The 12947-nt window shown below is 39.9% G+C and overlaps 1 protein-coding gene across 3 annotated transcripts in view; it reads right to left on the bottom strand.

The window, feature by feature from the left end:
* ATP6V1H (ATPase H+ transporting V1 subunit H) overlaps positions 1-12947 on the bottom strand; it is a 148651-nt gene that overhangs the window by 59272 nt on the left and 76432 nt on the right. For all 3 annotated transcript variants that reach the window (XM_059166453.1, XM_059166452.1, XM_059166454.1), the window contains one exon: positions 10371-10472. In XM_059166453.1, the coding sequence (XP_059022436.1) occupies positions 10371-10472 (102 nt within the window). The remainder of the gene's footprint in view (positions 1-10370; positions 10473-12947) is intronic.

Raw genomic sequence — 12947 nt, 5'->3', positions numbered from 1 at the left:
CAACTGGACCTTGCCTGCCTACTAATCTTGTCAGTGTTAAAAGAAATGCAAGTGTGAATTTGATCAAGTTATAAGAACTGAGTGAAGAAAAACATGGGGGAGCATAAGACTGCCTTTCTAAACAGAAATATGCCATTCTTTTTTCTGGGGGTGGGAAACTTACTTTCTTTGCTCGTACTGTTTTTCCTCAAGCTGTAGGAAAGGATAATTATTGGTTTCCTCAGTATGTGATACATAAGACAGCACTTACAGTGATAAATACCAATAAAAATCCTTTCCATTATTCTAAGCAACTTAGCAATGTAGTAGTCATCATCTGAATAGGTTAAAAAATATCAACATCAGAGTGCCAGGATGGCTTAGTCGGTTAAGCATCCGACTCTTGATTTCAGCTCAGATCAAGATCTCAGAGTCCTGAGATCAAGCTCCACATCAGGCTCTGTGCTCAGCGCAGTATTGCTTGTTCCTGTCTCTTTGCTCTTACCCCACTTGCCTTCTCTCCCTCCCTCTCTTTCTCTCTAATACATAAATAATCTTAAAAAAAAAAAAAAAAGAATATTGGGACACCTGGGTGGCTCAGTCAGTTAAGGAGCTGCCTTTGGCTCAGGTCATGATCCCAGGACCTTTGGATCAAGTCCCACATCTGGTTCCTTGCTCAGTGGGAAGCCTACTTCTCTGTCTGCCTGCCACTCCCCCTGCTTGAGTTCTCTCTGTCCCTCCCTCTCTCTCTCTCTCTCTCTCTGACAAATAAAATCTTTTAAAAAAAAAAAGTATCAACCTCAAATTTAAGATACCAACACAATTTGTTAAGGTGACTGATTTGTAATTAAAATGGATATATCATTGAAAGTTTGAATTTTTCCAAATCTAAATGTTTTTATTTTATTCATGAAGGAAAAAAAAAATGAGGACTATAGTTAAAAACCACATCCACAAGCTACAACTGAATTTAAAGAGATACTTTTATATGGCCAACTGCAACCACAAAGTAGATTGGGAATTTTTTCGCCTCTGCCTCACAAGTAGCAACATTCAATTTCCCTGCTTTTACATGGAATGGGCCAGTCAACTTAATATCTGATGAACTGTTAAAGCAGGTTTCAGGGAGAAGTCCTTCTGAGTCCACATATGATCTGAATATCCAGAACTATCTGCAAGAGGCTTAAAACTGTTTTAGGCATTCCTGCCAACTTACTGTAACGAGTTAATATTTTTTTAAATTTAGTAGCAATAAAAAAGAGAAAGTGAAAAGAGACCTTGACTTATGCATGACTCAAGCATTCTGTTCTTGATACCTTGGTAAAAGATCATGAACAAAATAATTCCTATAACTGACATTAAAGAGTTATCAGTACTTCAAACTATAATTACATTTTTTGAGTACTGATTAATTTTATTACTGTTTATTTCAAACTGGAGGTCTGCAAAACCACCAACAGTCTATTTATTAAGTTTGAGAAATACTCCTATGTAGGAAGATGTGGGAATGACTTCACAGAGAATGAGAGTCTTCAAGGGGCTATGTGATGAGGAGAAAATAATTTGAAAATATATTTCAAAGAAGGAGGAACAGAAAACTGTAGAGAAATTAAGTTACTCTGAGATAATACTGGTGAGTGACTTCAAAAAAGAATGAACATACTAGTCCATGGATCCATGTAAGCCACTGGAAGGACAAAGAAAAATAGTAGCAGCGCCAGCGCTGCAGGCAGGCAGGCAGGCATGAATGAGTGAGTAACTGTTTGATAAAGTGTTTTAGCACTGAGGATTGGTGCATATATGATACCAGCGATATGTAGTCTGAAGAAGTTAAGTATGGTGTCCAAGATAATCCTTAACTGGGGGAGACGATTGGAAGGGAAGAAAAGTAGGGATGTGGTAGAACTGGATGATGTGAAGGCATAACAGGTTTCTGATTAGCAGTAGATACGGTGTAAACTGTGTATCCATAAGACACAATTGAAGCCCTAGGGTTCAAGACATTGGAAACAAGTCAGTACTGTAAGAAAGTAAGTTCTTAAATAAGCTTTTCACCAGTTTTATGATTTTAGAATGAGAAGATTTTATCTATATTTGCTTTTTCCCTTTCCAAAAGTATTATAAATAAGCGATTATATCATTATGAAGGATTCGCCTATCCTCTCTGTTTTTCATGTTAAACACATCTTAGGTGTGCCTGGGTGGCTCAATGGGTTAAAGCCACTGCCTTCGGCTCAGGTCATGATCCCAGGGTCCTGGGATCTAGCCCCACGTCGGGCTCTCTGCTCAGCGGGGAGCCTGCTTCCTCCTCTCTCTCTAGAGTGTCTCTCTGCTGACTTGTGATCTCTGTCAAATAAATAAATAAAATCTTAAAAAAAAAAAAAACACATCTTAGATGGGCTAAGGACCTGGGTTATTAGCTACATTTATATAAAAGCAAAGTTCATCTTTGTCTTATCTGAAGATTCTCAATTTTTCATAATAAAATAGGCTATTTTATTTTTTTATTTATTTTTTATTTATTTTTGGTATAACAGTATTAATTATTTTTTTTATTTTTAAAGTGGTATTAATGTTAGTTCTTATCGTCAAAGTGTCAAGAACTAAAGGTCTTAGCTTTCATCCCACTTGCAAGCTAGCAAGTAGAGCTGCCATAGTTTCATGGAGACCTGTAGAAGACACTGAGACTCCTGGGTCAAAGATAAATGCTAGTTTGTTACTCAAGGCAATTGCAGTAGCAAGAATATTAGAACTTTGTGCTGGTTCCCCAAACCACAATTTCACAGGAAAACATGAAGAGAATTCAATGATCCCTGCATAAACAGTGTAAAGAAGAGGAACCCTGAACTTAGAGAACCCAAATCTCTCCTAATGGACAGTAAGCATCCTGCCCTTTGCTCCCAGGAAGACAACCATTTGAAAAGAGCATTCAACGTGCAAGAAGGACAGAAAGCTGAGAGAAATATCTCCCCACATATAAAATCTTCATTTATACTTTATCTTGCTTTCTGGCAAGTTTACCTATGAATATACATCACTACAGTGGTCACTGTGATTAATCTGGCTGATGCAGGCTGGAATCAAATCCATAGCATCAGGATAAAGCACAGTGATCTTATCCAAGTCCCCCCAAGGTCCTGGATCTAATCAGCTGGAAAAACGCCATAAACCACCAGGGTCTACTTAAAATTCATGGGCTTTCCCCTTAAGTTTCTGTAGTGACCTTTACACTTGGCATTAATCCAAGTATAGATGGATACTTTATAAAGAATGTGCAGATTCTTCCTTGGGGCAAGAAGGAAGTCTAGGGCAATTCTGTCAACTGGCCAGTGCCAGTTTTGTTATTCTAAAATCTAAAATTTGTTTTCTCATTCTAGAATCATAAAACTGGCACTGTCAATTTGGCCATAACAAATGCTGGCCAGTGAACTGAATGGCCAGCAAACTGAATGGCCAGCCAATTGAGGCTAACTTGAATGTCTTCCAGGGTTAAGGTAGTATCACTAATCACTTATTTTTGGGAAACACCACCGAATCACCAAAGGTAGTTCCTTTTATAGAGCTCTCCATGTTCACCTGAGGACTGTATGATCTACTGGTAGTGTTTCCTTAAATAGACAGAGGCTACTTATAATGTGTAAGTTACCACTCCTAATGTGTAAGTTACTATGGTTTGGGGAGGGAAGCAAGTTCATGCCTGGCCTTCATACAGAAGACCAAGAACATACCAAGGACACTCACAGCCCCTGGAAAGAAAGTGAGATCTTCATCAGTGGTGGTGGTGGGACAGGGGGAGGGCAGACAAGCTGACAGTGCCCTCAGTGTCACTTCCAGATGGATGGGTGAACCTTAGGGGTCTCAGTTGAAGTCAAATACCTGAGTCTAGTCCCAGTTTTAGGAAAGAATGACCTATTTGTCTATGGTACCACATAGGCAATATTTCTCTGCCCTGTGGAATGGTTAAGAGAGGCTCCAGGATGGAGGGTTGGGCAGACAAAAAGAGCTACTGACAGGTATTTTGCTTGGAAGGTGCAAAAGCTATTATTATCCCTTCTGTTTCCAACAGACTTCTCAACAGGTTAAAGGGAATGGCCATCAAATTGTAGCAGCACTCTCTGGAGGTAGATGACAGAGCCAGCAGTCAATTAAATATAAAGTGTCCAACAGTGGAGAGATCTCTTGTGTCTTTCTTCATGAGAAAAGCTATAGGAGCAATTCCCTGAAAAACAAAGATCAGTAATATTCTCCCTCTCCTGTGTCTCTATTTTTCTCTGCATGTGCTAAAGCTGTTACCCTTCACTGCTACAAAATCAGCAACTATAACTTCACTTATTTTACAGCCATTTGATTAAATGTATCCAGACCTCAGTTCACAAGAAGGGCAAGAGCACTGCTATAAAACTTGCCGAGATGGGCGATGGGAGTGATGTCTGCTAGATGGCTGAATAAGACATCCTTCACATGTATCTCTACTCCTCAAAAGCAGTAATTTGCTATCCATCCATGGAAAACTGCCCTCCTGGGAACTGTGGGATACAGATAGGGACTATGAAACCCTGGTGCTCTCTCCAACTGAAGAAAGACATTTTGAGAGGGCAGGATCACACCCAGGCAGCTGATTCACTGACTGCTGCCCTGGCTACAAACCCAGAAACAGCTCTAGAACCCTGAGAATTCTACCATCCCTATTGGCTCTGATTCTACCAAAATAAGGGGCCCTGGAAGAGTCACACCTACCCATCCATCAGCTAATAGGCACAGAGACCTCAGTCCCAGTTGTGTGGACCCTGAAAGAGCCTTTGAACAGGCTCCAGCATCTCTCTGCTGAGTTCTGGGAGTCCTTCCCTTACCCAAGAAGTAAAGCCTTTTAAACTTTGTCAAACAGATTCTGAAAGGGTCCTATAACTGGTCTCTAGCTCATTCTGGCCAGTCCCCAAACACACTTGCTGGCACAGAGACCCAGCAAGAAACTTCTGGCTGCAGCCTTATAGATTCTGAGGGGTCCTATACATGACTCTAGCTCCATCACAGATGGCCTGCCAGCAGGCCAGCCAGCTTCAGGGACCTAGCAAGAGATGCTCTGAAAATACCCCAGAGAAGGTAGAAAGGGCCCTATATTCAGGTCCATCCCTTCCCAGCCAGTCCATGAGCAGTACTGCTGACCCAGAAAACCAGTGGGAGACACTCCCATCTGCACCCCAAGATCCTGGAAAGGTCCTATACTTGGTTCAATTCCCTCCAACCTGCAGTTACAGGCAGTCCTCCAACATAGGGACCTGGTGTGGGACACTAACATCTGTGCCTCAGGATATCTTGAAACAATCCTATACTCAGCTTCAGTTCCTTCAGCCAAAGTCAGGGAGTAGTTCCACCCACCCAGGGACCTGTGGCACAAATACCCATCTGTGCCTCTAAAACCAGATATGCAGACTTCAGTTGTGGTTGGGACACCTGAATCAGCCCTGGAGCGTGGTTCCAGTCCCTCTCAGCCATGGCCCAGGGCCTATCCTGCCCACCCAGGGATCCATCAGTGACCAGGTAGCAATGCTCCCTGGGACCTGCAGGACCCATCCACACACCTGGTAAGGGGATAGCTAAGGACACAACTGTGGAGACCAAAATGGATCCTTGTCCCGGCACTACCCTACTAAACAAGGTATTTGAGGCAGTCCCAGCCATCTGAAGACCAGACAGGAAACACACCTACCTAAGACCCCAGTAACAAACCTGCCAACCACGGACACCCCTGCAGACTCATATCTGTGCATAACCCACTCCAACTCAGCATGAATGTACTTTCAGAGGTAATGCCACCCATTAGCCCAGGCAACAGAGAAGAGTTCATTATCTGCTGAAAATGGTCTTAAAAGACTAGATGAGGTATTTACTCCTTTAAACGCACAGACATCGATGTGAGGCTACACAGACCACAAAGAATCAGGTAAATATAACACTACCAAATGAAAATTAATAAAGCTCCAGTAACCGATCCTATAAAAATATGTATCTAAAATCTGCCTAATAAAGGATCAAAATAATCATCTTACAGAAACTTAATGACATGAAAGAGAACACAGACAACTAAGCAAAATTAGAAAAACAACACATGAACAGAATGGCAATAAAGGAAGAGAAATAAACAGAACCAAACAGAAATCTTGGAGCTGAAGAATACAAGGACAAAACTAAAAAATGCAACAGAAATCTTGTACACACAGACTTACAAATCTGCTGTATCTGTGCCATTTGCTTCTGACATGCATCCGGAATAAAGTTCTATGTAAGACCAGTAATAGCTCTATACAGAAGAATGAAACTGAACCACTCTCTTACACCAAATACAAAAATAAACTCTAAATAGATGAAAGACCTCAGTGAGAGACAGAAATCCATCAAAATCTTAGATGACAACATAAGCAATAACCTCTTCAACACTGGCCACAGCAATTTCTTTCAAGACATGTCTCCAAAGGCAAGGGAAACAAAAGCGAAAGGGAAACAGTCAGCAAAACAAAGAAGCAACCCACGGAAAGGGAAAAGATATTTGTAAATGACACTACAGATAAACGGCTGATACCCAAGATCTACAAAGAACTTCTCAAACTCAACACCCAAAAAAACAAATAATCAAATCAAAACATGGGCAGAAGACATGAATAGACACTTCTCCAAAGAAGACACAGAAATAGCTAGCAGACACGTGAAAAAGTGCTCATCATCACTAGCCATCAAGGAAATTCAAATCAAAATCACACTGAGATACCAACTTACACCAGTTAGAATGGCAAAAATCAACAAGGCAAGAAACAACAAATGTTGGGAGAAGATGTGGAGAGAGGGGAACCTACTTACACTGTTGGTGGGAATGCAAGTTGGTGCAGCCATTTTGGAAAACAGTGTGGAGGTTCCTCAAGAAGTTAAAAATAGAGCTTCCCTATGAACCAGCAATTGCACTACTAGGTATTTACCCCAAAGATATAGATGCAGTGATAAGATGGGCAACATGCACCACAGTGTTCATAGCAGCAATGTCCTCAACAGCCAAACTGTGGAAAGAGCTGAGATGCCCTTCAACAGATGAATAGATAAAGAAGATGTGGTCCATCTATACAACAGAGTATTACTCAGCCATCAAAAAGGATGAATACCCAAACCTTTGCATCAATATGGATGGGACTGGAGGAGATTATAATGAGTGAAATAAGTCAAGCAGAGAAAATCTATTATCATATGGTTTCACTTATTTGTGAAACATAAGGAATAGCATGGAAGACATTAGGAGGAAGAAGGAAAAAATGAAGCAGGGAAAACCAGAGGGGGAGACAAACCATGAGAGACTACGGTCTCCAAGAAACAGACTGAGGGTTTGGGAGGGGAGGAGGTGGGGAGCTAGGATAGCCTGGTGATAGGTATGAAGGAGGGCATGTATTGCATCAAGCACTGGGTGTTATACACAAACAATGAATCATGGAACACTTCATCAAAAACTAATGATTATACTGTACGGTGACTAACATAACATTAAAAAAAAAAAAACCAGTAACAAAGGCTTGCTGGGTCAGAATGAAAACATCCTGCAGTTCAAACACTGAGTGATTCAGTAGCTACACTCAAGAATTTTCTATTTTTCCTAAAATAGGTATCAATATCCTGAGTAGTTTCCCATATGACATTTGCCTAATGTTCTCTCATTTATCCTCCATAAAAGAGGCATTTTGCACTCCAACATATGGAGTTCAGAGATGTTCATGCTCATTATTCCCATCCAGAAAAAGTGCAAGAGAAACTCTTCATTCAAAATGGACATGAACAACCTCTTCTCATTTCTGAGAGCAAAGGGAGGCTGTCCCTTACTAACCTCAAGCCTACTTCTCCATATAGCAATGTCAATCCTGACAACTCAGCCCATGATCCATGTGATATCCCACAGCCCTGGCAAATTCTGCTCCAGATGAAACTGTCATAATTTTGGAAATGGACTTTACCAAGGTCCAATACAAAGCAGCCCGAGCAGCCAAATCAGATCTAGAAAAAAACAAGGTGAAGATCAAAAATAATATAGGTCAGAGACACTTGGAGCGAAAAGATAATTTCTTTGCATCTGGATCCAGTCACTGACGTAATGTTTTATAATGCTTAAATATTTATACACTATAAGGAGAAGAGGAAGTTATGAAGTAATTGTGGAACGTTAAAGTATGCAATTACTTCTGTGGCTCTGCCAATTCTTCCTCACATTCTAAGATGTTCTGGGCTTACTTGACACTGTTTTATAATAAATAAGATTAATACTATCATTTCTTCCTTATAGATAGTTTTGATGAATATAAAATATCCATATTAGTAATAGTAAAAGTAGCTAATACTTACTGAGTACTTGCTGTGTATCTCCTGGCACAACTCGGATCACTGTATTGGGTTAACTCATTTAGTCCTTACATCAGCCTCATGAGAAAGGAATACGACTATCGTCCATGGGAAAGGAATATGACTATCGTCCCAATTTTACTCATTAGGAAACAAACTAGCAAGTGAAACAGCAACAATTCACACCAAGGCACTATGCATTTCTGCTTTTCCAAATAATAGAAAACACCCCTTTTCTACCTTAAATGTTTTCTCCCTTGATATAATATTGGTACCCTGATTTCTTATTTTTCCCAGAAAAAGCCCAACTTTTCATTGTTGAGGTATCTAAATGATTTTAAATTATGTGGCTACCATCACCACATCTGTAAAGTCTTATCTATCTCATCCCACATGGAATTCCTCTCTTCTCAATACTCTGAAATACATAATTTTATCACTATACATCTACTATAACTTTTCTTTACAGGTATTATATTTTCTTCAATATTGTGAATCTAAGAAGAGAATCTAAGATCCTCTCTCTCACTCTCTCTCTGCCCCTCCCCATCATGCACATGTATGCACTCTCTCTCTCTCTGAGAAGGAAGTAAATCTTTTTTTTTTTTAAAGATTTTATTTATTTATTACACAGACAGAGATCACAAGTAGGCAGAGAGGCAGGCAGACGGAGGGGGAGAGAAGCAGGCTCCCTACTGAGCAGAGAGCCTGATGCGGGGCTCAAATCACAGGACCCTAAGATCATGACCTGAGCTGAAGGCAGAGGCTTAACCCACTGAGCCACCCAGGTGCCCCAGTAAGTAAGTAAATCTTTAAAAAATAGTAACAACAGGGGTGCTTGAGTGGCTCAGTCAGTTGGGCTCTTCCTTTGGCTCAGGTTGTGGTTGTGGTCTCCAGGTCCTGGGATTGGTATCAGGCTCCCTGCTCAGAGGGCTCCAGCAGGGAGCCTGCTTCTCCCTCTCCCTCTTTCCCTCCCCACTCAGCTTGTGCTTGATTTCTCTCTCTCAAATAAATAAAATCTTTTTTAAAAATTAAAATAATAATAATAATGTCTCATCATCTCTGTAACCAGCAAGACAGGAAACGTGTGTTGGAGAGGATGTGGAGAAAGGGGAACCCTCTTGCACTGTTGGTGGGAATACAAGTTGGTGCAGCCAATTTGGAGAACAGTGTGGAGATTCCTTAAGAAATTTAAAATAGAGCTTCCCTATGACCCTGCAATTGCACTACTGGGTCTTTACCCCAAAGATACAGATGTAGTGAAAAGAAGGGCCACCTGCACCCCACTGTTTATAGCAGCAATGGCCATGGTCGCCAAACTGTGGAAAGAACCAAAACTGTGCCCTTCAACGGACGAATGGATAAGGAAGATGTGGTCCATATACACTACGGAGTATTATGCCTCCATCAGAAAGGATGAATACCCAACTTTTGTAGCAACCTGGATGGTACTGGAAGAGATTATGCTGAGTGAAATAAGTCAAGCAGAGAGAGTCAATTATCATATGGTTTCACTTATAACATGGAGGACATAGGGAGACAGAGAGGAGAAGGGAGTTGATGGAAATTGGAAGGGGAGACTATGAACTCTGAAAAACAATCTGAGGGTTTTAAAGGGGTGGGGGATGGGAGATAGGGGGAGCCAGGTGTTGGGTATTATGGAAGGCTCGTATTGCATGGAGCACTGGTGTGGTGCATAAACAATGAATTCTGTTATGCTGAAAAGAAATTTTTAAAAAATTAATTTAAAAAGTGAAAAAATTTTTTAAATGATAATAATAATGTCTCATCATCTCTGTAACTACTAGTAGTAGTCGAAAAATAATGAGTACTAACAAAATGGCTACTAAATTAAAATCATAAAAACCAAAGAAAATCATGAATGTGAAATTTCTAATGTGATCTCTGCTAGCCACCACACAACAGTGTTATTTTAATTAGGTTTATGATAATTCCCCATATTAATTAAGCATCTTGATTTCACTTACTCCATCAGTTTCTCTGCTAAACTACTTTTCCCTTACCGTTTGCCTCGTGGATAATGCCGCACATATTCTCCAACATCATGAGCAGCAACAGCTAAGACTTGTGGATCATCCGACACCTCCAGAAGTTTTGTCAAAATTCTGAAATAAATTTAATCCAAAGAGAGACTGATTTCTAGTTGTTCTAGAGGGCACAACAGAGCACAGTGTATTTTCAGGTATCTCCTGAAAATAGACTTTTACAAAAGGATTTTCTACAGCTTTTACTATTACACATAATATATTACGTATGAATTAGCAGTTTTCAAATCTTTACACATTATTATATCAGGTTACTTTCAAATCCATAATGCATACCACACACAATCCCCAAAATATCAAAAAATCCCCAATATAACTTTCCTGTTCTCTCAAAAAAGACAACTAGAATGTGAGTTAGTATTATTTTAATATATAGTTACCAGTGAATCCTTGCCAATTATATTTTGAAGATTAATCATTTGTAAGCCTTTTGTTAGTATTAAGAAGTTGCTTTAAGTTGTGATCATGATGGAACATGAGCCCTCAGCATAGACATTCCCTGTGCCCCCTCTCCCGCCTTCTTTCTCACTCCAAGTCTCAGGAAGAACTTGAACCTGAACTTCACAAGTAAAACAATGCAAAACAGCAAGTGAATGTTTCTGAGAAGATGGGCACCCAAATTCATAATGCTGGTTCCCCTGCTGTCCTTTCTCCACAGCAACTGCACAGAGTGAAACCACTGCAGGACCCTGACAGTGTTTCTAAGAACAACAGCCAACCAGACACAGAGAAGGCTCCCTTCTGCTGGGAGCTGGAGCCTTGACCACATATTTCTACTTCCTCAAGGACCTTCAGGAAAAGGGCTCATCTCACCCAGGAGATGTTTCTGGGTGCATGTTTCCTCAGGAGTGAAGGGAAAGAGGGAAATGCACTACCCAGAATCCAATCCAGTGGGAGAGAGTCTTCAGCATGAGAGTGAGGGAGATCACTCAAGGAACAGATCATTCCTGTGTTATTGAAACTACTCAAGGGCACAGAAATGGAAAGAAAGCTCAACTCACTCCACAAACAGAACATACTGGGATAATCAATCAGAATCAGTAATTATTTTAACTGCCAGGCAGAAGACCAACATATTAAAAAAAACTGTTTTCTAATATGCCAGCAACAGTCACTCCCTTAGACACAGATATATGAAAACCTTACAGAACTAGCTAACTGAATCAGTACAATACTGAGAGAGTACCTTTTCAGTTCTCAGCTCAAATATCACCTCTTGCTTAAGAGTCTCTGATCCCAAGATAATACCCTCCCCTTCATCATTTTCTATCCCCATTTCTTGATTTATTTTTCTTCACAGGACTCATCAGCACTAGCCATGGTATTATTTAGTTTCCTGACTACCTGTTTAGTCTCGTTCTCTACAAAATACAATGTAAGCCTAATGACAATAAGAAATTAATTTTATTTGCCATTGTGTTTGCAACACCTAGAAAAGTACTGACCATACAACAGATGCTCAATACATACTTGCTGGAAAAAATGAATACACAATTTAAGTATAAAATGGTGATGCCGCCAACTGGGGAAACAATGTGACAACTTCTAATGGAATTTAAAATGCACAGACCCTTTGATCCAGCAATTCTACTTCTAGGAAACTAACCTACAGAAATACCTTCACATTTCTACAAGAATAACTATGTACACTAGCTTAAAAATGACTAAGAGGGGCGCCTGGGTGGCTCAGTGGGTTAAAGCCTCTGCCCTCGGCTCAGGTCATGATCCCAGGGTCCTGGGATTGAGCCCTGCATCGGCCTCTCTCCTTAGCCTGCCTCTCTGCCTACTTGTGATCTCTGTCTATCAAATAAATAAATAAATAATAAATAAAAATAAAATAAAAAATGACTAAGAGAAAAGGTTAGGGGGTAGAGTCCACATACAAGAGTTAGGTTTTTCCCTCCATTTCTTCTTCCGTGCTGGTGGCACCCGCTTTGTCCTCTATAAACCAAGTATGTCATGTACAAAGCAGTTTCACATTAACCATTTTATCAAAATCTCTACAACTTAGGATTATTGATTCTTCCTATTTTACAGAGTGGTAACACCAGAGGCTCAGTGGAATAAAGTGGCCCAATTAAAAAGAAAATAGATTTCAATTTTTAAAAATAATAAAACTAAGTCATTTTAACAGACCCCAAGCCATAATTAGTGAAAAACATAAGTCAAAGACTAACATATTTAGATGGAACATGTATAAATAACTCTATATAAAGATGCAGATACAGATATGTCTATGAATGAGAGAACACTGACTCTGGTTACCACTGGGGAAGACTATGAGAGAGAACAGCAGTGAAGAAATCTTTTTATTTTATTTCTGTATGCCTACAAGAATACTTAAATGACGTGGCCCAGGCTGTTCTATATAACTTAGAATTCAAAAATTCAGCACACATATTTTTTTTAAAGTTACTTAATTTTACTAAGATGCTCAAGAATTTACTATCCCTTAGAATTTCTAATTTTTTTAATTTAAATTCAATTATCCAACAGATAGTACATCATTAGTTTCAGATGTAGTGTTCAATAATT

This window comes from Mustela lutreola, chromosome 3 (genome assembly GCF_030435805.1).
Source record: "Mustela lutreola isolate mMusLut2 chromosome 3, mMusLut2.pri, whole genome shotgun sequence".
Taxonomy (NCBI): Eukaryota; Metazoa; Chordata; class Mammalia; order Carnivora; family Mustelidae; genus Mustela; species Mustela lutreola.
Note: the sequence above shows the minus strand (reverse complement) of the source record. Positions and strands in the feature narration are given on the sequence as shown.